General features: G+C 36.2%; 1 protein-coding gene and 1 non-coding gene across 2 annotated transcripts in view; one reads left to right on the forward strand and one right to left on the reverse strand.

The window, feature by feature from the left end:
- OLFM3 (olfactomedin 3) overlaps positions 1-18,114 on the forward strand; it is a 202,772-nt gene extending 184,658 nt beyond the window's left edge. The window contains exons 5-6 of the mRNA XM_043878103.1: positions 13,799-13,905; positions 15,025-18,114. Of these exons, the coding sequence (XP_043734038.1) occupies positions 13,799-13,905; positions 15,025-15,702 (785 nt within the window). The 3' untranslated portion in view covers positions 15,703-18,114. The remainder of the gene's footprint in view (positions 1-13,798; positions 13,906-15,024) is intronic.
- Positions 13,095-13,201, reverse strand: LOC122678444. The gene has a single exon (XR_006336117.1). It is a non-coding gene; the product is annotated as a U6 spliceosomal RNA (small nuclear RNA).
- Positions 18,115-26,603: the final 8,489 nt, after the last annotated feature.

Consider the following 26,603-nt stretch of genomic DNA (forward strand, 5'->3'; position numbering starts at 1 on the left):
AATGCTCTTGCTCAACCCCTGAGATCACCAATAGATATCTAATGTAGATTATAATCAGGCTTTCTGGCTTTCCAGCCCTTTACACTCCCTCCCACTTCCTTATGTTAGTTCTATTTTAGGGCAATGGTTTGGTGCCATCTAGTGAAGTACAAGATGCACCCTTCTATTAACAGAAACAGTTCTGAGCCTTCATGTTTAACAGAAGTAACAGTAGCATTTGAAACTTGAAATTGTAAGTAATTTCAACTTGGGTTACTATCTTTATCATGTTTATGCCAAATTAGTTGTAAAAGAGAAACCAAACTGTCTTTGTGACAATAATCTTATTTGTACATTCAATAAATATGTATTAACTCTCCAGTGTGCACTGGCACTTAACCAGGTATTTGGGGATATAAAGATGAGTAGCAGGCAGTGCCCTTCTACTGCCAAGACTTGCATTATAGCGGGGAATAAGCACATAGGCAGACAACTGCAGCAATGCTGAGAGCCTACTGCTTGACAGACACTCTGCCAGCTTTTTTATGTGTGTTAGTCCCAACTGCTGCAAGAACTGTGGGTCAGGTATTATTACTAGCAATTTATGGAACAGACACTCAGCTTAAATTTGCCAAAAGTACACGCTGGAGGCAGCAACTCTAAACCCAAGTCCTTCTGAGTTCAAAGACTGAGATTTCTTTCTCACACATGGTATCTTTTGTTGGGTACATAGTAACAGAGCCACAATGGGCTTCCCTTGTGGCTCAGTTGGTAAAGAATCCGCCTGCATTGCAGGAGACCTGGGTTCGATCCCTGAGTTGGGAAGATCCCCTGGTGAATGGAAAGGCTACCCACTCCAGTATTCTGGCCTGGAGAATTTCATGGACTGTATAGCTCATGGGGTCACAAAGAGTTGGACACAACTGAGCAACTTTCACTTTCACTTTAGTAACAGAGAAATGCCCGGGATATGTCAGTACATTTAACTCAGTAAATAGAACCCAACTGCTGTAGAAAGAAGCCAGAGTCATTTTTGATTCTTCCCTGAACTTCACTCACACACAATTACCACATCTTTACCTCTCCCTCATGGATTTCTCAAAACCAACTCTTTGCATCCACACTTCCACCACCCTAATCCAGAACACCATTCATCACCTCTCAGATGGAATACTACAAAGGCCTCCAAAGCACTCCCCTTACCTGAAGTCATTCCAGCTCCACCACAATAGATATTTATACTCTTTTTGAAATGCAAATCTAATTATATCACACCGTGTTTAAGTGATTTTCCTTTAAAATTAAATCTAAATAGCAGTGCATGGTTTGTTTCGATGACATGGATTCTGCCTCACTCTGCCTTTTCTCTCCAATTCTCATCATGCACTCACTCTAAGCGTTAGTCATTCTAATCCTTTCAATTTCTCAATCTTGCATGCTTCTTCACCTCCTGGGCTCTGAATTTCCTCCCCACCTTACTTATCCAAATTCGAAGCCTGCTTTTTAATTTTAGACCAGATACCAACTTTTCTATAGAGACTTCTCTGATTGCTCCTTAACATAGCTGAATTCCCTTAGAATGGTCTCCCACATGTCCCCACCCCTCTTCCCCATGGCACTTCAGATACTTTACACAAAATGCCAATTTGCTTTTCTTTAATCTTTACTAGCTTATGGAGTTATCCCTGCACTGAGAAGTCAGGGATCATCTGTGTCTTGTTTCAGTTGAATTTATACAGATTATGATAAAATATCTGAAACATAATAGGTAAAAATTAGTGTCTATAGAGTCTCTGAGAGCAAATACTATTTTTAAAATAAAAAGCTTTATGTTGCCTTCAAGAGATGTCAGTGTACATCAACTGTAAAATAACTATCTTTTGGGGAAAAAAGACAACAAAAACACAACCTTTTTTTTAGTCTTGGTTTTTGTTGCCATCTGTTATTTCAAGGGCAATGCAGTATTTCATTCAGAATACCTGATATTTGGTTCCACTTACCACTTAAAGCAAGAGACAGTAAAAATCTCAGTGAAAGGAAGAATTAACATAAAAGTCAAACTGTGTGCCTGGGATGAAGAGTGTGATTTAACTTGGAGATTTAATGGGAGAAATTTATAAGAATACCTCCTCAAATTAAATTGAGAACTTACCTGGTGGCTTGGACAGTAAAGCGATGCCTACAAGGTGGGAGACCCAGGTTTGAGCCCTGGGTGGGGATGATCCCTTGGAGAAGGAAATGGCAACCCACTCCAGTACTCTTGCCTGGAAAATCCCATGGACGGAGGAGCCTGGTAGGACCCATGTGTCCGTGGGGTCACAAAGAGTCGGACACGACTGAGTGATTTCACTTTCACATTTATTAAGGAGTCCTATTCTTCCTAAGTGAAGAATAGCACTTTTCACTGTGAAGAACAGCACTTCCTAAGTCCTATTCTTCCTAAGTGAAAGAGAAGAGTGAAAAACTTGGCTTAAAACTCAACATTCAGAAAACTAAGATCATGACATCCGGTCCCATCACTTCATGGCAAATAGACAGGGAGACAATGGAAACACTGAGAGATTTTACTTTGGGGGGGCTCCAAAATCACTGCAGATGGTAACTGCAGCCATGAAATTAAAAGCCGCTTCCTCCTTGGAAGAAAAGCTATGACCAACCTACACAGCATATTAAAAAGCAGAGACACTACTTTGCCAACAAAAGTCTGTCTAGTCAAAGCTACAGTTTTTCCAGTAGTCATGTATGGATGTGAGAGTTGGACTATAAAGAAAGCTGAGTGCTGAAGAATTGATGCTTTTGAACTGTGGTGTTGGAGAAGACTCTTGAGAGTCCCTTGGACTGCAAGGAGATCCAACCAGTCCATCCTAAAGGAAATAAGTCCTGAATATTCATTGGGAGGACTGATGCTGAAGCTGAAACTCCAATACTTGGACTACCTGATGCAAAGAACTGACTCACTGGAAAAGACCCTGATGCTGGGAAATTTGAAGATGGGAGGAGATGGAGATGACAGAGAATGAGATGGTTGGATGTCATCACCGACTCAATGGACATGAGTTTGAGTAAACTCCGGGAATTGGTGATGGATAGGGAAGCCTAGCATTCTGCAGTCCATGGGGTTGCAAAGAGTCGGACTTGAATGAGTGACCGAACTGAACTGATTCTTTGTAAAATTCAAAATTATAATATAGAATGCAACTTCTCTAGTGTCCATGAACTTGATGATTCATTCTTCTGGAACCCTGAAGCCCTAGTGATTTTAGGACATTTTGGGGGTACTTTATAAATTTTGTTCTACCATAATTTCTTTATTATTTATCTTTCTTTCTATGCCTTACATTTTTCTAGATTGCAACTAAATTATAAGCCTTTTAACAATATAAAACCTATGTTTTCAGAGGCAAGCGTGAATTGCCAAATTACTGGTTTTCATGATAAAGTTCTGCTGCATTTAGTTTGAATATTAAATAGGTTTCTCCTTAAACATGCATGCATAATATAAGCTTTAGCCCAGAAAAAGTTCAGGAAGTTTTTAAAATAATTTAAGAGTAAAATTCTGTTAATTTTGGAAAATGGAGGTATTTAGACACATGTTATTCTTGATCCCATTGACCAGACACCCACTGAAAACTCATTCTAAGCCACGCAATACAGCATCTATATGTCCATTCTTATCCCCCATCTTTCCTTCAGCAGCACAGTTGGTGAGATTAGACATGCAAATAAAGGGTTAAATAATAAAAATATAAACAGATTTTACTATCCAATGTATGGTGGAGACAAACTTAAGCAGCTTTAATAAACAGACTTCAAAGATCAAATCATTTCTACTTCTTGCTACATGAGTTCTCCAATGGCCTTAAGTAAAAAGAAATAACATTCAGTCATAAACATATTTGCCACTCCATTTATTTATATGGTCATGGCCTTAGGATTCAAAGCTTGAGCTACTAGTCCAGGATATTACAAAGTACAATTATATATTAAAGAAATAAACAAAAAGACAGATGGTTTTTATGCTTCATTGATCTAAACAACTGATCTTCCTGTGGAATCCCAAATGATATCTTTTCCGGAACTACTTACTGATAAATATGGATTGCAACTGATCATAAAAAAATTAATGTCTCAAAATCCTCAGAGTATTAAAATGGTTACTTTTTCCAACTACCCATTCAGTGTATTTTCTGAATATACAAAACCATGCATATGTAGAACAGTATAAAATGCTAATATTTTCATGTGTCTCACAGCAGACAGAAGAGCATAGCAATAGAAAATCAATGAAGCAAGACTTCTAACTTTTTTCTATGCCAATCCCTTTTGCAGGAACATTTATCTTCCAGGCATTTTGGGAAATTATCCTTTCTGTCTGGCTTCCTTTGTCCTCATAGAAAGTGAGAGAAAAGTGGGAAAGATAATGTTTATTTGAGTAAAAGCCAGTTTGGGGGAACCAAGAAACAGAAATGACTTTTATTTTTTATTTTACTTTGTAACTTCTATGCTCAGTCAGACCGAGAATACCTGTGTTTACTTAATACTACCACAAATTATCACTAAAAAATCGGCCAGCTTTTATAAATTCCTGCAATTTAAATTTATTAATTTTACTTGACAAGATGAACTTTAGCTTAGGAATCTAACAACTATTTCTAAGAGAAGCATCTATCCATTCCATGCCCCCTTAGTTAGAGCAACAAAATGTTAAGCTTCAGAACTTGTATCTCAGAGATGAGAAAACTCCATCCTGGAGAATAAGTACATTATCCAATATTATATGATGATTTAATATTATGACTCAGAAACCAGATCTCCTATCACTCACCTCAGGATACTAACCTGGATGAAATACGCTGCACAAGAACATTTCCTGAGAAACTGTGGAAGTAAAAACAGAGACAAACAACAACAAAACCGTAAAAAGGGAGTGGCATAGTTAATAAACAGATTGAACTATCATCTGCTTATGAAATTCATTTTTTCCATTTGTATTATCAGTTTCTCCCTCTGTACTAGATTATTTATGAAGGCAAACAAATCTTTATTAAGCAACAAGAGTAACATCAGCACCAAATGTTAGAGTAACAAAATTTCCCCATAACCTCATATTTCTCCACCCTCTTTTCTCTGCTTCTTAGTTAAAATAATCTTTTCTAGCTCCTGCTTTGGTTTACAGTCTTTTCAAAACCAACGCTAACTCAGCTTCTGATCTCAACATTCTCTTCATTTGATTCTTCGAATCATGAATGATTTCTTGCTGCTAAATTCCATGATCATTTCTTTGATTATTTCTGAACAATTTCTGTATTCCCCTGAGGTCAGTACGTCATCCTTAAAACATGTTCTTCTCTAGGATTTCTTAACACTACACTATTTTCCCTATTCCATTCATAGCTTTTCATTGGGCTCCTTTACTAGGTGTATAAATACTGTGATTTTCCAAAACTCTGTTCTGTATGCTTTCCTCTTCTTTGTGTGTGCCCTCTCTTCACTAATATCAGTGTGAAGACTCTGGAAACTGTCTCAAAAGGGTGTGTGCTATCTAGATTTGTATACTGTCATCTCTACCTCTCCTCTAGTAAGGATAATAGTCATGAAACAACATAAAATAACCCATACAGAATTATTGAGTTTTGCTTCCAAACCCATTCCTTCCTGAGCATTTAATCTAAGTAAATGATTCTATAATCTGACCATCTGAACAAGCCAATATCTCAATTATTTTTCAATTTGAGATTTTCTTTAATTTCTCTTTTTACTTCTCATTCTAACATCTAATCCAAAGCCTGGTCCTATTGACTTTATCTAAGAAAGAAAAAAATACATATAACCTAAATACATCTACTTTTCTCCATCTTCATTCAGTTCAGTTGCACAGTCATATCCGACTCCTTGCGGCCCCATGGACCGCAGCACGCCAGGCCTCCCTGCCCATCACCAACACCTGGAGTCTACTCAGACTCATGTTCATTGAGTTGGTGATGCCATCCAACCATTTCATCCTCTGCCATCCCCTTCTCCTCCCGCCTCCAATCTTTCCCAGCATGAGGGTCTTTTCAAATGAGTTAGTTCTTTGCATCAGGTGGCCAAAGTATTGGAGTTTCGGCTTCAGCATCAGTCCTCCCAATTAATATTCAGGACTGATTTCCTGAATAGGAAATAGGATGGACTGGTTGGATCTCCTTGCTGTCCAAGGGACTCTCAAGAGTCTTCTCCAACACCACAGTTCAAAAGCATCAATTCTTCTGCGCTCAGCTTTCTTTATAGTCCAACTCTCACATCCATGCACGACTACTGGAAAAACCAGAGCTTTGACTAGACATTAATGTCTCTGCTTTTTAATATGCTGTCTAGTTTGGTCACAACTTTTCTCCCAAGGAGTAAGCGTCTTTTAATTTCATGGCTGCAGTCACCATCTGCAGTGATTTTCAAGCCCCCCAAAATAAAGTCTGTTACTGTTTCCATTGTTTCCCTATCTATTTGCCATGAAGTGATGGGACCAGATGCCATGATCTTAGTTTTCTGAATACTGAGTTTTAAGCTAACTTTTTCTCTCTCTTCTTTCACTTTCATCAAGAGTCTCTTTAGTTCTTCACTTTCTGCCGTAAGGGTGGTGTCATCTGCATATCTGAGGTTATTGATATTTCTCCCAACAATCTTGGTTACAGCTTATGTTTCATCCAGTCTTCATTACCATTTTCATTGTCTCTCCATCTGTCCAATGTGATAACATTCAATGGGTCTCTTTGCCTATACTTTATCTCCTCTACAATTAATTTTCCACGTATAGCTAGAGTGATCTTTTTTAAATGCAACTCACATTTTGTCACTTTCCCATTTTCTTAAAATCCTCCAACAGCTTTCCACTACACCTAGAATAAAATTCAAATATTTACTGTGATTTTGCAAAGCTTTATTCTATTCACCTCTACAACCTCACCTTCTACTTTTTCAAGTTTTCTCTGGATACACTGGCCTTCTTCATTTTTAATTCAGTTTCCCTTTTAATTCACCAAGCATATTCAAATTCAGTTCCTTTGCAAGAACAATAATAATAGCTAAGATTTGAACTATAATAATGGCTAACATTTATTAGTCAATTAACTGTGTATCAAACACTAATCAAAACACTTGGCATATATTTTTATATAATCCTCCCAATAACTATTTGAGTTAGGTATTATTACTGCTGTTACCCACCAGACACTGAGAGGTTAAAAACTGTTCAAGACCCCCAGGGAGTGAGTGATAAAATCAGAATTTAAATCCAGGCAGATTTCTTAAACCACACCTCCAATTACTTTAGAATCCTGCCTTCCTCTAGTTGTCTCACTGTCTAAACATCTCTCTCTTCAAGGATCCATAGCTTCCTCCTTGTCAATTAGATCCCAAATTAAACATCACCTTCTTTGAAAGGTATTCCCTACCCACCCATCTAAAGCAGTTCCCCTGTCCCTCTTTATCAAATTATTCTACTTAAACATACACTAAATTTATTCCTATGTGATCTATTAGCTAGGTTGCTTATTTTTCATTTATTTTCTCACTCTTCCCATCAAAATGTAAGCTTCACCAGAACAGAGGTGTTATGTCTTTCTCATTATTCTCAGTTCAGTTCAGTGGCTCAGTCAGGTCCAACTCTTTGTGACCCCATGGATGGCAGCACTCCAGGCTTCCCTGTCTATCACCAATTCCCAGAGCTTATTCAAAATCATGTCCATCACAAAGATGATGCCATCCAACCTCAGATATGCGAGGAACTGAATCACTGGAAAAGACCCTGAGGTTACTGATATTTCTCCTGGCAAGGCAATCTTGATTCCAGCTAGTGATTCATCCAGCCCAGCATTTCACATGATGTACTCTGCATGTAAGTCAAATAAGCAAGGTGACAATATACAGCCTTGACATATTCCTTTCCCAATTTGGAACCAGTCTGTTCTTCCATGTCTAGTTCTAACTGTTGCTTCTTGACCTGCATACAGATTTCGCAGGAGGCAGTAAGGAGCTCTGGTATTCCCATCTCTTGAAGAATTTTCCATAATTTGTTGTGATACACATAGTCAAAGGCTTTGGCATCTGAACGCTCTTGCTTTTTCAATGATCCAATGGATGTTGGCAATTTGATCTCTGGTTCCTCTGCCTTTTTTTAAATCCAGCTTGAACATCTAGAAGTTCATGGTTCACATACTGTTGAAGCCTGGCTTGGAGGATTTTGAGCATTACTTTGCTAGCCTGTGAGACAAGTGCAACTGTGTGGTTGTTTGAGCATTCTTTGTCATTGCCTTTCTTTGAGATTGGGATGAAAGCTGACCTTTTCCAGTCCTGTGGACACTGCTGAACTTTCCAGATTTGCTGGCATATGAGTGCAGCACTTTCACAGCATCATCTTTTAGGATTTGGAATAGCTCAACTGGAATTCCATCACCTCCACTAACTTTGTTCAACAAACAAAAAAGTGAATTCTTCGCTTCAAGTGTGCTTTTTACATTAATACTACAAAAACTGGTTTACTGAAAGGCTGTCACTTTGGGATTAAGACTTGTGGTGGGCTGAGCTCAAATTCCGAATGGTACCAGAAAGACAAACTCTGACACTGCGCATTGTGAGTCACTAAGGAGAGAGGAGACAGGTAGTGGGTAATAGACATGGAGGAACATGACGGAGAAGGATATACAGAGAAAAATCAAAGTACACAAAGCACAAAGTTCTTAAGTATTCACAGGATCTGTCCTTGCCAGACTAGATACAAAACATTTTTATTTGAAACCAGAGCTAACACAGTTTCGCAGGCATATTTTGAAAATGCTTTTCATCTAACTTAAAAACCTAGTCACTGAAATCTTCCAGAGTTAAATATTTGTAAATTTATATTGATTTACTAGATAAAAGACATAAGTTATTTCCACACAGATAAGACCACTACCCTTATCAAATGTAGTTAGACATAATAAGAAATATAACTCCATTAAACTTATCCTTTTAAGACTCTCACCTTGATTTTTTATAGAAAACAAAACATGGGAGATTAGTTGAATCTGCTTGTTTCTATGTTTGACCATTCATGGGTATGTTTTGAAGAAGAGTACAAGTAAATGTGGCTTAAAATGAGATAAATGTCTAGTATTTAAGAAGGTTGTGTTAATGAAAGAAGTGTTATTATATAGTTCAGTACCCAGGGCTGAACTTCTATAAATTTTATTTATCATCAACAGCTATTTAGTGCACTCAATGCTACATCTTTTTTTCTCCAAATAGTTTTGGCCTGAAATAAATTCTACTTAACTTTTCTTGCCAGTGGAATTCAAAAAAGGAAAAGAAGAGGAACAGTAAGGATAGCATGTAAACAATCATATTTTGAGAAGTTAGAACATATGAACCTATTTTGTCTTCCTGTTCACCTTATACCCTCAGTATCTAGCACAGTCCTGGTACACAGTAATTTCTCAGTAAATGGTTGTTCAAAAATACTTATCTCACATTTAAATCGCTAGCTATTTATTTCACCCTCTACCATATTTCAGAGAAAAATACTACTGCTGCAAGAGGAAAGCAAAGTCATTTTTAATTGAGGTTTAGAAGCTTTTAACCTCTGGTGCAATTTCTTTGTTAATTCCTGGTCTAAACACTATAAGGCTTAGCAGTATCTCTTTGCCATATAGATACAATGCTGGGTTAGAGCCAAACGCTTCAGAAGCCAAGATACCCCAAACCACCAAAGTGTTATCAGTTTCTAGAAATGTTGATTCATAAGATTCATGTTGAGAATCCTAGTTCCAAAGAGTATTCTTATGCAAACCTTACTAAGCTGTCCAACGCAATTCATATTAAAGTTATGTCAATATAAGTTATTCAGAGGATCATTTAAACCCAGAAAACAACTTAACATCTAAAGTATGCATATGACTGAAGGAAATATGAGCTTTGCATCTTCTTGCTTTGTCCAAGTTTTCAGGCACTGGAGGCCACCTATGGCAACCGGGTCAATTTTGCTGAGAAGGCAGGTTAAAAACCCCAGTTTGAGGTTTAACTTTATGGTCTGTCCATCCAAAATGTTATATTAAACTTTATAACTACAAAATCTCTATTCACTTTCAGTATTAAAACAGTCTGACATCATCATAATTTATTACTGATTGTATTACCATTTGTTCATTTCCTCTGGGTATAAAGTTTTGTGGGGATGAACATTATCTTACATTTATGTTTCATATTTGGAACATTATATTGATCTATCTCCAGAACTAATTTAAACTGGCATCTGAGATTCCTTGTATCTTCTTTTTTAATGATCATGAAATGTTATTCACCTTTAAAAGATATTTTTTGAGACATTTTAAACTAATTATTCCTTCTATAGAGAATAGATATTCAATAAGTGCATATTCTTCCAAGGTCATAATCACCTACTACTCTGAAACAAAAAACAATTCTACTGGAATCACATGATCAGTACCTTTTAGTACAGCTCCTGCAAATGTATTAACCAACGTTATCACTTACTAGCTTATCTTAACACTTATATGAAGTGACTGATGAATGTTAAAATTCATAATATGGATTCTACCTTTTTAAGATAAAAAAACTGAAGAGAGAGAGATTGCACTATTAACTGTAAAACAGAGCAAGAAGTTTAGAGAACACAAATTCAATCTAGTGCTTACAGTACTGAAATCAAATTAAAATGCAGAGTATTCACAGCTTCCAAATCTGGAGACTATTTACATCTTCAATTTCCAACTACCTCCAAGACCTGCAAGGAAGCATGGCAAATAAAAATCTGGGAATGATTTTTCAATAGGCAATATATATATATATATGTAACTTATGCTTTTTTAATGTCCACTTTTAAGTTTTTGCAACTATATTAACTTTTTAAATTATAATTCAGTATTGTGTGTGCATGGCTAGAGTGAAAAGCAACAGTCACCTTCTCTGAACCCACTGGCACTAACAGGTTAGAGGAAGAACTTCAAAATGGCAACCACCAGCACTGCCCTCGGCAAGGTGGCCTGAGATTGCAAAATTGCTCCCACCGATGTCTCAGTCCACAGGTAGTATCCCAATTGCTTTACACACCTCCAGAAGATGCTTAAAGATCAGAAGTGGATCCTCTTCACTGATGGTCCATGAACTTTTTAATCTGGTGCTTTGTTTTTCCCTTGTCAAGAGGCCCACCTCTGCCTCTTCTACCCTTCTCAATGCTGTCCTCTTACCCTTTGTTGTGGAGGCTCTTTCAGCTTTCAGATCCCTTTCCAAGGGAATAATACTCCATTGGAACTATTCCACATGTAGTTGCAGATTTGCTGTATCCATGGAAAAAGGTGAGTTCAGGATCCTCCTGCACTGCCATTTTGAGTGCTCTTAGAGGCTGAGTCCCTTACTTTTCTTCAAAGCAGAGCAGCTCCATCCTCAGCTCTTATCTCCTTTGCATAGACATGACTGCATCTCATTTAATCCTACACCTTTAATTAATTAACCACTCCCCGTCACTTTCTGCCTTCTAGAAATTTGTTAAAAATTTCTTCTCCACTCATGGCTTTTGTACCATTCTCTTTACTTTGACCCCTACCCCTACATTTTACTCCTTTACCATCATTTTGATGAGATCTTACAAAATAAAGGCAATAAAAGCACTATCATCTTATGTCAGTTACTTTTCATATTTCACCTACACTTGATATTTATATTTTGTTCAATGAAATAATTTATTGTTCACGCCTAAGGAGGAAGCCACATATTGTACTTTGTGGTGTTTTCTTAGTAAAAGGGATGTCTTTCTATCTATCTCAATGTACTTATACTTTAAATTTTCATGCACTTGTCATCTGTGCCTTTACAAATATTTATGTAAGCCACCATTAAAGATTATATAGCTTTCACTTACTGAGTGCATTCAGAGAATACATTCAACTTATACTCTTTCAAGATACATTTGGGGCTTCCCACATGGTGCCATGGTAAAGAATCTGCCTGCAATGCGGGAGACCTGGGTTCATTCCCTTGGTCAGGAAGATCCCCTGGAGGAGGAGATGACAACCCTCTCCAGTATTCTTGACTGGAAAATGTCATGGACAGAGGAGCCTGGCCGGCTATGGTCCATGGCGTTGTAAAGAGTCAGACATGCTAAGCACAACACAACCCAGGATATATTTACCTCTTTCTAGTTCAAACTGATACTGTTTTACTCACATACTGTTTATGAGTTTATACCATCTTGAGCTAATAGGTTTAACCAACGATCTTGCTATTCAATATAGATAATGCCACTCGACTTCTGATTGGCTCAGTTTATCCAGTCTTGGGAAATTATAAAGTAATTCATTTATATAAAATGTACAAAGAAGCTATCACATCGAGTTTTCTCAAAAAAAAAAAAAAAAAGAAGGAGAAATATCTTCAGCTTAGACTTTATAAAAAGCTGAAGATTACTTACTGTGTAGCCATCAGTGAAGTAATAGAACAAAATATAATGTTATTATTTATCATCTTTCTAGCTGCATGCTTAGTATTCTGCCACTTATAAATTATTCTTATGAGGAACATACATAGAGAAAAATTAGCCAAGATAAGTCCTAAGCTACAATTAGTTTTGCCCTTTATTTGCTCTGGGGATCTATTCTTTTCTTTCCAAACACACAGGAACCAACAGGTACTAAGGAGAATTTTATCAATTCTAAGGACAGGCAGAGGTGGATAAGCAGCATGGGCCATATAGAACAATTTTTTAAGTGGAAAAAAAGAACAGAAAGGAAAAAGTGATATAAATGGATAGTAAATAATATTTCTTTGTTTAGACAAAAGTCAAAATTGATAGACACTCAGAATGTGTATGATAAATCACTTTTAAATTTTGCTGTTAAAAAAAAATTCACAAAATGCCTGGGTTCCTTTTTGGTTTAGACTTTGGCACTTAAGATGTCCAAGCTCTTCCTAAGATTTTATTCATAACTAGAGTGATAAAAAGTATAATTTTTCAACAAAGTCATTAAATTTTATCATTTATTATATCAATTGATACTCTGTACCTTTCATGGCGTGGGACTACAGGGTCTGGGGGCTTGACTTCTGAGGGATTTTTTCTTTTTTTTTTTTTGTTTTCTTTTTTTCTTTTTAAAAATATGGAACGCTTAACGAATTTGCGTGTCATCCTTGCGCAGGGGCCATGCTAATCTTCTCTGTATCGTTCCAATTTTAGTATATGTGCTGCCGAAGCGAGCACCTGAGGGATTTTTTTTTCCCTTGTACGAAAGCTTAGGGCTGCTCTACCAGACCTAAAGGCGTTTTAACCTTCAAAACTTCAGGCAGACTGTGATTACAGCTTTATTATTATATCCTATAAAAATAACTTTCACAGGAGCTCCTCATTTACCAGTAGAAACTGAAAATCAGCTTATAGAATTCTTTCTGGCTTACAAAAGTAGTCCAGAGTCTCAAAGCATGAGGAGAGAGGGTCAGGTAAGGGGAAGCTGAGCTGAAGATCAGGTAAACAGGTCCATGGACAGTTTAACTATCTGATTCAGCAGCTGAATTGGTAAAATGATAATGACTTTCTTCATTTATTTCTGTCCAGATTATAGAAATAATTTCCCATTTTAAAACTCCACACTTTGGATTCACAGCACTGAAAAAGCCACTACTTGTGATTCAAATTATAGTTAAATCTTAGCACCCAACATGAATGATCATTTATTTAGAATAAGTGATATTAATTCTCTTTGTTTTGTTTTAGGATTCATTTCTTTGCTGCTGGTGTAAATATGTGTGTTGGAATCATTGGCCATTTTCACCCAACATGTTTATATTGCTTTATTTTCAGCCTGTGGCAAACTGATGAAAATCACAGGCCCAATTACAGTCAAGACATCTGGAACCCGATTTGGTGCTTGGATGACAGATCCTTTAGCATCTGAGAAAAATAACAGGGTATGTTGCTTCCTCAAATACCTCTGCTTAGAATTATGTTTTATTAAATTTTATGTCTACTAGACTTTCACTTGTTCTCAAGAACATCAATTTCTACTTGAAAAGTACTATACTGTTTGCAAATATTTTCAGCTTGATAATATTAACATATCCACAGATATATGGCAAACTTACTTTAGTAAAATGCTCTATCCTATAATTTATCAGTATAGTGAGTCTAAATTTTACTGGTTTTAGACCTGTTTTATGCTTTTAAATGGCTAATTATAAGTGGACGAAATTCTCCGTATACTCCTTCTATAATTTGTTCCTTAGTGTTAAAAAAAAAAAGAAAAAAACACTAGATAAGTAAAAATCTCAAGAGTTAACCAATTCACTAAACAAGCCATATATTCCTAGAATCTACGGGTAATTTTAAAGAAAACAGTGCTGAAACTTTGGGGGTATCTGGCAATATCCGTATTAAGAAAATCAACATATTAGAAACATACTGTGGCTCTATTAATGTTCTATTACTGAATTCAGTATACATTAGGATTCTCAAGAGTTATATCCAAACAAGTTATATCCAATTAAGTTTAGTAGCTTAGTTAGTAAAATTATTTCATTAAAAGGTGGCTGTACCTATAGGCTGATCCAATGAACAATTATTACTAGAAGGTTCTGTGGTATCCATAAAGGGAAAATAAGTTGAATGTACAAAATTCGACCATATATTTTTCATAGCAAGGGAAGGAATAAACAAATTTTCCAAAATGTGATGATTGTTGCAATTATCACTAATCAAGTTCATCAGGTAAATGAACAAAGTGATGTGTTTTGCATTGATATATGGTTTACTCAGTGATAAGCACCAAATGATCGAAAACTAAAAACAACAAAAAAAGAAAGGACGAAAAAGCAAGTCAGCTTCAAGGCAGTACATTGTTCCTTTCCATGTAGCCCATGCACTGTTTTTTGTCAAAGCCTGCAGTACCATCACACTGCAGCAGTTAAGTGGAAAGAGAACATTCCAGAGCATGACAATATTAATTCTTAGTCCTAATTCTTAGTGTCTTTATTTTGGAATTCTCAAAAAAGTATATAATTTAATTATTCCATTTTCCCCCTTTTTTCCAGGTCTGGTACATGGACAGTTATACCAACAATAAAATTGTCCGTGAGTACAAATCAATTGCTGACTTTGTCAGTGGCGCTGAATCAAGAACATACAACCTCCCTTTCAAGTGGGCAGGAACTAACCATGTCGTCTACAATGGCTCACTCTATTTTAACAAGTATCAGAGTAACATCATCATCAAATACAGCTTTGATATGGGGAGAGTACTTGCCCAACGAAGCCTGGAATATGCGGGTTTTCACAACGTTTACCCTTACACATGGGGTGGGTTCTCTGACATCGACTTAATGGCTGATGAAATCGGGCTGTGGGCTGTGTATGCAACTAACCAGAATGCAGGCAATATTGTCATCAGCCAACTTAACCAAGATACACTGGAGGTGATGAAGAGCTGGAACACTGGCTATCCCAAGAGAAGTGCAGGGGAATCCTTCATGATCTGTGGGACACTGTATGTCACCAACTCCCACTTAACTGGAGCCAAGGTGTATTATTCCTATTCCACCAAAACCTCCACATATGAGTACACGGACATTCCCTTTCATAACCAATACTTTCACATATCCATGCTTGACTACAATGCAAGAGATAGAGCTCTTTATGCCTGGAACAATGGTCACCAGGTCCTATTCAATGTCACCCTTTTCCACATCATTAAGACTGAGGATGACACATAAGCAAATGTAATTTGTTGTCATCAATCTAAACAGTGTCATTTGTGATCAACTCTATAGGACCCCTTCTGTTTTCTCTTTATTATAATGTTTATCATTTCTCCAAAGCATTTTTTTATTATAAAGTTGGTGTTTCAAAAAACATCTGAACTTGTATAAATTAGCCTGTTGGAAACACATCTTAACTTAATTTACAAGGCCTATCATGTCCTTGTCATGAAAAGCACTAAAAAGAGCTTAAGTGGCTAAAGTCATACTTTTACAAAAGATTAATGATCTGCCTTATATTAGAGTCAGAGATTAATGGTGGCTTAAATGCATGAATGTCTTTTTTTTTTTTTAATCTGTCATTTTTTTACTGTGTTTTGCTCCACATCAGAAAATATTTTGGTAGGAATTAGGGGAGAAAACACTTTCCCCTCATTTATTTCTAAAACAGATTTAAAGATCTTATTTATATGAGAAAATAATATTAATCATTTTGCTGTTATACGATTCTCTGATGCGGTGCTGTACAGTCATTTTTAAATCTCTTGCTAACACTTTATTGGCAATACGTATTTCTACCATTGTAACCACCATTGTGCAATTGTATCTCTTCACTTCTGTGAAAGTAAGTAATATTTTTTTATAAAATACACTGAAGTTTAATCTCAGTAATCATTATGGGTCACTTTTCAAGAGTGGTCAAGAAAGAAGTATCTTCTCAACCTACTCCTTTACATAAGCATTATAAACTAAAAAGAAAATCAAATCACATCTCTTACATAGAGTCTTTATTTTATCCCAAGTTTATTGGACCACTGACATGGAATCCTAAAACTGACTCAGTAAGGATGAGCTGCTCTGTTCACTCCACTGGAAGCAACCCATATAGTTGCTTGCAAAGATGCAGCTTGCTCACAACTGGACTTGATTCTACTCATTTATTACACATTCAAATTTTGTTCTTATATAATTGAGTATATTAATGTTTTAACTTAAATTTTACATAAAACTGGCAATAATTAACTCCTTATGCCAGGATTCTAAAAGTACATGAAGCACATATGAAAACTCTTAAAATTAAATTTTTGTAATGTCATCTAGACTTATAAATTCTGAAGAGCTGTTGGCAAGATTTGTACAAAAGAAAATTGTGGGAAAACTTGGGAGTTGCCCAGGTTAAATGTTTAAATAATCAATTCAGAACAGAAGATGGGAAGACAACCCCTTGTTGCCCTGATTCATTGCGTGCAGAAGTGGTGTAACCAAAAAAACAGAGCTTTAATAATATCTTATGTTAATAACACCAAAAACATATAATCAATATATATGAAACATGTCACTGTGTTTGGATGTACTTTCTACATACTTAAGGCAGTTTTATGGAAACCAGTGTGGGTTGGTTTTACAATTTAAAAAAGTATATTCTATAATAAACAATATATAACTTAAATTGTTGTAAATGTTTAGTTTCACATATACATAATACTATCATTTCCTTTGTAAAGTAAGGATATAATAAATCAGATAAGGCATTGTATAAAGAAATAATTCTTAAGAGTAATTCATTTCAAATGTCACAAGTAAAATATCATTCTCAAATATCTTACCATTAAAATTTTAGGATGAAAAACTCAATCTTGAAATTGTTAAAATTTAACAATTTATTTTTTTAACCTACAAAAAGATATTAGCATGATTTAATGACCATTCTGTGTTCTTTTGCAATGCTGTCTTCTCTTTGAAACATTTACATATGTTCTCCTCTGCTTTTGAGAGTTAGAAAATTTAGGGGACTCACTTGTCATTGTACACACACTACAAAAATATTCAGCCAATATTTTGTACATCAAGAGTTTGTATGAAGAAAGTCAATTTCAGAAATGAATGAACTTTTTGTAGATGGCCTCTAGTGGATATCTGGGTCTCCATTACTTTCAGAGAAATAATGTAATATGATATCATTTAAATTCACAACCTGGATGTTCACAGCTTTTTTGTGAGATGTACAGCTTGTAAAGCACTTTATTGTTTTCTATGGAAGAGTTCATCGCCACATCCAATTACAGTGTACGTGCTGCCAGAGCAGGCACAGATTTCACTACCGTCACTACAATGGGGGTAATATAGGTTTAAAAATGTGATTTGCATTAAACACTTAGTTTAAAAGTGTTTTCTTAATAAATTATCAGTTTGTGCCTGAAATAAATAAGAACTTACTCTAATCACTGTTTTTTTTTTTTTTAATGTCCAACAAATTTTATGAGGGAAACACTGACTATTTTAAAATCATACTTGTTATTCAATCAGCAAAGAAATCCAAGCTCAGAAAGTTTTAATTCTAAGTAAACTGTATAACTGGTATTTTTCTAAATTAACCAGATCATTAACAAACGTCTATGTCATTTAAATAATAATATGATCATGGTCTGACTGTGTTTTGTGTGACATTTGTTATTGTGGTACTTGAATCATAATACTTACTACTTGCACCTGCACTTATATCTATGCATTCAGAAAATGACAGTGTGTTAGAGCATTACCAATATGTAGAGATAAAAAAGAAAAAGAAAATAGTAAGTGCCCAGATGCAACATTTCATATAGTGATAAGGTTGTGATAAGATTTATCATGAACTCAAAATCTCTATCTATAGTTCCTATCACCATATTTATATGTATACTTCGTCTTTATAATTCAAAGTATTTTCTCTGATGAAATCTTATTTTCATAAAATTGATTCTTGGTACTATCAAGAAAATAGTCTTCAGATCTGAAAGTTACTATCAAAAGTACAAATATTTAAAATAGAAGAATTATTTTAAAAGTATAAATATAAAATTGTACTTATGTTCATCAACAAATGAAACCAGTTGCTTTTCTACTAAGGTAAATTTTACATGTAATAATCCCTTAGCTTTATTATCCTTAAATAGATTTTTTAAAAACCCTATCTGGTCTCCTTAGCACTCAGTATTACCAAATTTTTTCTGCAAAAGCTAAATCTGAATGCAACTGTCAGCAAAACTAAAAGTATCCCTTCAAGTTAGAACAAATACAAAAAATCATCAACACTGTATAGTTTCTAAAAACCAAGCTTTCTAGAAATATGTTTACTTTTAAAAAAGAATAAAAAATGTCACCCTTTTGGTAGAAACCAACATAATACTGTAAAGCAATTATCCTTCAATTAAAAATAAATAAATTTAAAAATGGCATCTTGCTAACTTGACAAGGTAGGTATGATTGTGCACTTTACTAAATGTACAATTTGAGTTCTTATATGACAATATAAAATAATGTCAGTTTATAGATAAAGCATATTTTTCCTCTCCATCATCACATGATAAGTGGACCATGAGAAAAGCTACTATAAAGTGGTCTACCTTGCACAATACACAAGGAACAGTAATTAAAACTTATATGCTGTAGGATGACACAAAGCCTTAATCTCTGATTTCTCATAGCTACAAATAATCATTTCTAGAAAGGCTCAGAGGCACTGCATATCATTCAGTTTAGTGGGCTGTATCCACACTAAAATCTAGATCATGGAATGATTTGTTTCTAAAATTGAGTAAGATCAGCATAAATCTCTTAGCTGATAGTTTGTCATAATCAATGACACTTCAGAAAAGGTCCTAACCTTAATAAAATGTGTTCTGTTGAACTGTTGAACTTCTACCAGAAAAAACACAATGAAAACACTAGCTTGTGGAGGAAAAACCAACTTCACCAAACTTTTAGTTAATAACTATAAATGATGAACTCCATGGATGGCAACCTCTTAAACAAAGAACAGAAAAGTGTTTACCACGTAACCAATCAGAAGGAAATCCTCCACAAACTGACTTTACCAGGCTGACTTTTTCCGAATCATACCTGAAAATTATGTGATATCCCTCTTCATCAGGTTTAGAAGAATTTAATCATGTTTGCAGTCTGCCTTGTCTCCAAAATATCAAACTAACTGACAGAAAACATATCCTCTTTGAAGCTCAGTTCACTGATTGCTATATAAGTTTTACAAGTATAAATTATTATTATTGAACATGACTTGAAAATAATATAAAAAGAACATAAAGTTTACCTTGTCATGCATTCCTAGTACTTTCATAATGCTAACCATCTTAAAACATCACTCATAGTTATAGATATGAAGCAATACGGTCAATATGAACGTGTTCTCAGGAAGAGAGCTGCAAGAAATCTGATGGTAAATCATACTCATCTATGTAGTTCAGTACCAAGCTACATCCTTAAGCTATTTGTTGTTCAGTTCCTCAGTCACATCCAGCACTTTGCAACCACATGGACTGTAGCACGCAGGCTTCCCTGTCCTTCACCATCTCCCAGAGCTTGCTCAAACTCTGGGAGTTTGTATATTGAGTCAGTGATGCCATCCAACCATCTCATCCTCTGTCGTTCCCTTCTCTTCCTGCTTTCAATCTTTCCTAGCATCAGGGTTTTTTCTAATGAGTCAGCTCTTTGCATCAGGTGGCCGAAGTATTGGAGCTTCAGTTTTCATCATCAGTACTTCCAATGAATATTCAGAGTTGATTTCCTTTTTGGATTGACTGGTTTGCTCTCCTTGCAGTTCAAAGGACTCTCAAGAGTCTTCTCCAACACCACAGTTCAAAAGCATCAATGATTTGGCATTCAGCCATCTATATGGTCCAAATCTCACATCCGTACATGACTACTGGAAAAACCGTAGCTTTGACTATACAGACCTTGGCAGGCAAAGTAATGTCTCTGTTTTTTAATAGGCTGTCTAGATTTGTCAAAGCCTTTTCTTCCAAGGAGCAAGTGATACCAAGGGAACATTTCATGCAAAATACAAAAGTAGGCACAACAAAGAACAGAAATGGTATGGACCTAACAGAAGCAAAAGATATTAAGAAGAGGTAGTAAAAATACATGGAAGAACTATACAAAAAAATCTAAATGACCTGGATAACCTTGTTGGTATGATCACTCACCTAGAGCCAGACATCCTAGAATGCAAAGTAAAGCAGGCCTTAGGAAGCATCACTATAATCAAAGCTAGTAGAAGTGATAAAATTCCAGCTGAGTAATCTCAAATCCTAAAAGATGATGCTCTTAAAGTGCTGCATTCAATATGTCAGCAAATCTTGAAAACTCAGCAGTGGCCACAGGACTGGAAAATGTCAGTTTTCATTCCAATCTCAAAAAGGGCAATGCCAAAGAATGTTCAAACTACCACATAATTGTACTCTTTCACTTGCTAGCAAGGTCATGCTCAAAATCTTCCAAGCTAGGCTTCAAGAGTACATGAACCGAGAACTTCCATATATACAAGCTGGATTTAGAAAAAAGCAGAGGAAGCAGAGATCAAATTGCCAAGATTGTTAGATCATAGAAAAAGCTAGAGAATTCCAGTGAAATATCTACTTCTGCCTTATTGACTACACCAAAGCCTTTGACAGTGTGGATCACAACAAACTGTGGAAAATTCTTAAAGAGGTAGGAACACCAGACTACCTTACCTTACTCTTGTGAAACCAGTATCCCAGTCAAGAAGCAACAAAACCAAACATGGAACAACAGACTGGTTCAAAATTGGGAAAGGAGTACATCAAGGCTATATATTGTCACCTTGTTTATTTAACTTATATTCGGAGCCCATCACGCAAAATGCTGGGCTGGATGAAGCACAAGCTGGAATCAAGACTGCCAGGAGAACTATCAATAACCTCAGATATGTAAATGACATCACCCTTACGGCTGAAAGCAAAGAGGAACTAAAAAGCCTCTTGATGAAAGTGAAAGAAGAGACTGAAAAAGTTGGCTTAAAACTCAACATTCAAAAAACTAAGATTATGGCAAAGAAATTAACATCCTAAAATTAACAGTAATTTTTTTCTTCAGAGGAACTCAAGATTAAGTTGTTGTTGTCAAGATTAAGTTGCCCCCTTACTCTTGAAAACAAAAACAAAAAGCCTCTAATAGGACTTTTTTATAACTGAGCCAAATCCAATTACTGCTTTGTGACACAGCCTTCAGAGCATATTCTTGCCTGATCTGTGGGCCATGGTCCTATTATGAGGCCTATCCTACATTTCCTGGAGTCTGGAGGACATTCTCTTATAATGCTAACACAGCTTTTCAGCAGCACCATTAGAATCTGACTGGAATTGAGCAGAGGTAGTATGCTCCACGAAATTTAACTCCTCTTTTGAAATTAACTACCACAGGAAACCTAAACAGCAAAAGGAAAGAGTCTAACACTTGCCTTGGTCTAGAAGCTACTGTAGTTAAGATGCATGTAATCGACAACTACAGCAAATAAAAATGAATTTTATTAAAAAAAAAACTCATTTTATATATATAGACACACACACACAAGCACAATAAAGACATGCTGAGTAGAGAATTGAGGCTCCTCCCATCAGTGACACTTTGTTTGTTTCCCAAGCTACTTTAGAAGACATTCATTAACTTCCACTCTAATATGAACCAAAATAATAAAAATAAATATCTGTAATATCTTTATCAAACTCCATTAGAATTTACTCTTGGAAGATGCAGTATACATTGAAAAAGAAGTTAAACATGTCTTTATATAAGTAATAAGTTCTTACACTCAAATGACATCGTTGCTCTTCAGGTAAAGTCTGGCCTAGTAAAGTGGTTAAAATGCATAAATAATTTATTTTTAGCTTTTCCTATCATTCTTCCTTAGAAAATGTGGACCAAACAAGTACAACATAAAGAATTCTCTTCCATTATACATTGTTTTCTATTTTTTAAGGCTATTTCATTTCTATTTGAAGGCCTTACAACATCCTTATGGAATAGGGAGGGCAAAATAAATCATTCTGATTTCACAACTGAGTAAACAGGACATTTATGTTTCAGTGTTTATATTTATTTATAGATATTCCACAGGCACCTCACACTCAATATGTTTCAACCAAAATTCTTATCTTTCCTTCACTTGTCCCCCAATCTATTTTTCCTCCCTACCGCAGTTAGTTAAAAAAACCATTCCATCCACAACCCTGCTTTCTACCAAACCTTTGTCTCTTTAAACACACCTGCTCCTTCTATTACCAGATATCTATGATAAACAAATAAAACCTAATCATATGTAAATCTAAATGAATGCTATTCCCGAAGTGAAAAAGTGAGTGAAGTCGCTCAGTTGTGTCCAACTCTTTGCAACCCCATGGACTGTAGCCTACCAGACTCCTCCATCCATGGGATTTTCCAGGCAAGAACACTGGAGTGGGTTGCCATTTCCTTCTCCAAGAGATCTTCCCAACCTAGAGACTGAACCCAGGTCTCCCACATTGTGGGCAGACGCTGAGCCACCAGGGGAGTCCACACCCTTGTCTCTTTCAACACACCTGCTCCTTTTATTATCAGATATCTATGATAAATAAAAGCTAATCATATGTAAAATATAAATCAATGCTATTCCAGATACTGGTCTCAAACGTTATCTTCTAATTTGTTGGTTTCACTTACGGTTTCCTGCTCTATTCAATTAACCTTCTAATCTCCATCTCCATGGCCAAAACGAGATGCCCTGTTTGGAAATACCTCTTTTATCTACTGACCTCTGATTCATTTCCTACATAATTAATTTTCCTTTTTGCTTTGGCCAAAAGCCACTTTCATCAGCTATGGATTTATAGAATATCCCCTGATCAAGCAATCTCCCCACTTTCCAAGTCACATTGAAGGGTTTTATACGTTTCTTCATAATTGACATTTAAGGCTGACCTCTTACTCTCTAAATGTTCATTTATCATTCAAAACTCACTTAAAGTACCACCTTATTGCTGAAACTTGTAAAATCTCATTCTCTCAAAATATTGATCTCATGTCATCAAAATTATCACATCACATTCTAATTATTTGTTTTTTTCAAGTTAGTGTGGACTCCTCACGTGTAGGGCTTCCCAGGTGGCTCTGTGGTAAAGAATCTGCCAGTGAAGGAGCTGCAAGAGACATGGGTTTGGTCGTTGGGTCGGGGAAGATTCCTGGAGGAGGAAATGGCAACCCATTCCAGTATTCCTGCCTGAAAAATTCCATAGGCAGAGGAGACTGGTGGGCCATAGTCCATGGGTCTGTACGAAGAGTCCAACATGACTGAGCACATGCATGCCTCAAGCATAGGGACAATGAGTTATATTCCTTATATTTCCTAGCACAGTGTCTGACACAGAATAAGCCCACAGTAAATCATGGGAAACGCTGGGCTGGAAGAAGCACAAGCTGAAATCAAGATTGCTGGGAGAAATAGCAATAACCTCAGATATACAGATGACACCACCCTTATGGCAGAAAGTGAAGAAGAACTAAAGAACCTCTGGATGAAAGTGAAAAAGGAGAGTGAAAAAGTTGGCTTAAAGCTCAACATTCAGAAAACTATGATCGTGGCATCTGGTCCCATCACTTCATGGCAAATAGATGGGGAAACAGTGGAAACAGCGTCAAACTTTATTTTGGGAGGCTCCAAAATGACTGCAGATGGTGACTGCAGCCATTAAAAGCATTAAAAGATGCTTACTCCTTGGAAGGAAAGTTATGACCAATCTAGACAGCAGAATAAAAAGCAGAGACATAGCTTTGTCAACAAAGGTCTGTCTAGTCAAGGCTATGGTTTTTCCAATAGTCATGTATGGATGTGAGAGTTGGACTATAAAGAAAGCTGAGCACTGAAGAATTGATGTTTTTGAACTGTAGTGTTGGAGAAGACTCTTGAGAGTCCCTCGGACTGCAGGAGATCCAACTAGTCCATCCTAAAGGAGATCAGTCCTGGGTGTTCATTGGAAGGACTGATGTTGAAGCTGAAACTTCAAAACTTTGGCCACCTGATGTGAAGAGTTGACTCATTTGAAAAGACCCCGATGCTGGGAAAGATTGAGGGCAGGAGGAGAAGGGGACGACAGAGGATGAGATGGTTGGATGGCATCACCGACTCAACAGACATGAGTTTGGGTGAACTCTGGGAGTTGGTGATGGACAGGGAAGCCTGGCGTGCTATGGTTCACGGGGTCACAAAGAGTCGGACACGACTGAGTGACTGAACTGAACTGAATCATTAATACCCAAAGAAGTATAAGACTAAATGACAAGGTGATTACCTTCCCATATCTAAAATCATTAAAAACATTGTTCCATTCTCAGAACATCCTAAGAAATTAACTTTTCCAAATTGATTTTATTGAAAATATTTTCCAGTTCTTACTAAGGTCAGATTCTAAACATAAATATAAAGAAGACAAAACTGAGCTTAATTTATTCCTTGGTTAAACTGATCTCTCCATAACAGAGTAAATTTCAGAAGTAAATTTTATTTCTACAGCAACCACAGTCATTTGCATTATTTCTTGCCTTAAAATTCATCTTTTAAGAGGAAAAAGCCTTTATATTTTCACCCACTCAGCTTCTGGTTCCCTATTTTGCCTTTTTTCTCCTGAAAGTAAGACATCTCTTAGAAATATATGTCTTGGCAGAACAAACAGGTTTTATCAAAGAGGCATGTGCTAACAGGGCAGGGAAGAGTGAAACAGTCATCATTTCTCTCTCATGTGTTCCCCTTTCTTCCTTATTCTGTGTTTTTAAGGGGTACACAAATAATAAATCTGATACTCATTAATCTGTCAATGATTCTAAGTAAATGCACCTTCTAAGTAAACACTATTGAAGAATGGTTCCTCCTACAGTGCAAGAAACTCTCCCAGAAGACAGATTATTTGTTCTAAAACTAGATCTAACTATATGTCTTTGAGTGGGTTTGCTGACTTTTGCAAATGAGAACACTGGGGTCTATCAGTAGTTTTCAAATGCAGCCCTATAGAGTTGAGGTTTCTAGAGGGATCCCTCAGAATCTACCACAAGTGATAAAAGAACTTAACTGAGGTGGGACAATGAACCACAATCTCCCCATCACCCCACCACCTCCAATGAAAGCAAACTCATTTTACCTATTTTTCAAAATGCTTCTATTTTAAGATTTTATTGTCAGAAAACATGTTTTTTCCCCTAAGTATAAAAGCCACTTACCTAGAGGTCCCCAAGTTTTCTTTCAACTCTAACCTTCTCCTAATCAATAATTCTCAAAGATCAATAACAGCTGTGCACAAACTGGGGCTTGGATACTTGTACATCTCAGACTCAAAAGGAAAACACCATGAGGAAAGGAGATAAAAGTGGAAGTTTACTAATTCAGTTTCCAAAAGTTTCCAAGTCATTTCTACAGAGTTAGCTGTATTATGTTAAAACTAAGACAAAAATTTCAAACTGTCCTTTGTTACTTGACTAAACTTGTTTCCTAACTAGGGATGTCCAATCCCCCAATAAATCATGGTTTTATCTATTTTATCCATGGATTTTATTTAATCCATGGTTCTTTCTTCTTTGCACACCTTTAATAACTCATCCTATCACATGGCTTCAACCTACTTAATGACTTTTAAATCTATGTCATATGTTCAAATGCAGAATTTCTATCTGAGTGGTACTTATCATACAATTGATCCATCAATAAAAAGGTGGCATATTGATAAATGAACTAATCTTTCTTGAATGATCATCCCTAGGGAATAAAGTCAAATCTCCTTAATACAATACATTCAACATTCCATCATCTTTAACAAATAAATACTTAGACTTCACTCCGCACATTCCCCCTACTCCCCTGCTACTCCTACCTACAGCACTAGCTATAGTATCTTCCTTATCCGGTCAGTTCTTGCCTGTGTTTTAAAGATTAGATTGTGCTTCTTCTAAGAAGCTTTCCTAATTACTTTCTCAGCTCTGCTATTTGCCCCCTTTTTGTGTAGTCATACTACTTGGTACTTGCCTCAATCACAGCACTTTTACTACAAGTGTCTGTTTGCTTGTCTGTCTTCCACCCTGGACTGAGTCCCCTGGGGTCACTA

The sequence above is a fragment of the Cervus elaphus genome, chromosome 20 (genome assembly GCF_910594005.1).
Source record: "Cervus elaphus chromosome 20, mCerEla1.1, whole genome shotgun sequence".
NCBI classification, from domain to species: domain Eukaryota; kingdom Metazoa; phylum Chordata; class Mammalia; order Artiodactyla; family Cervidae; genus Cervus; species Cervus elaphus.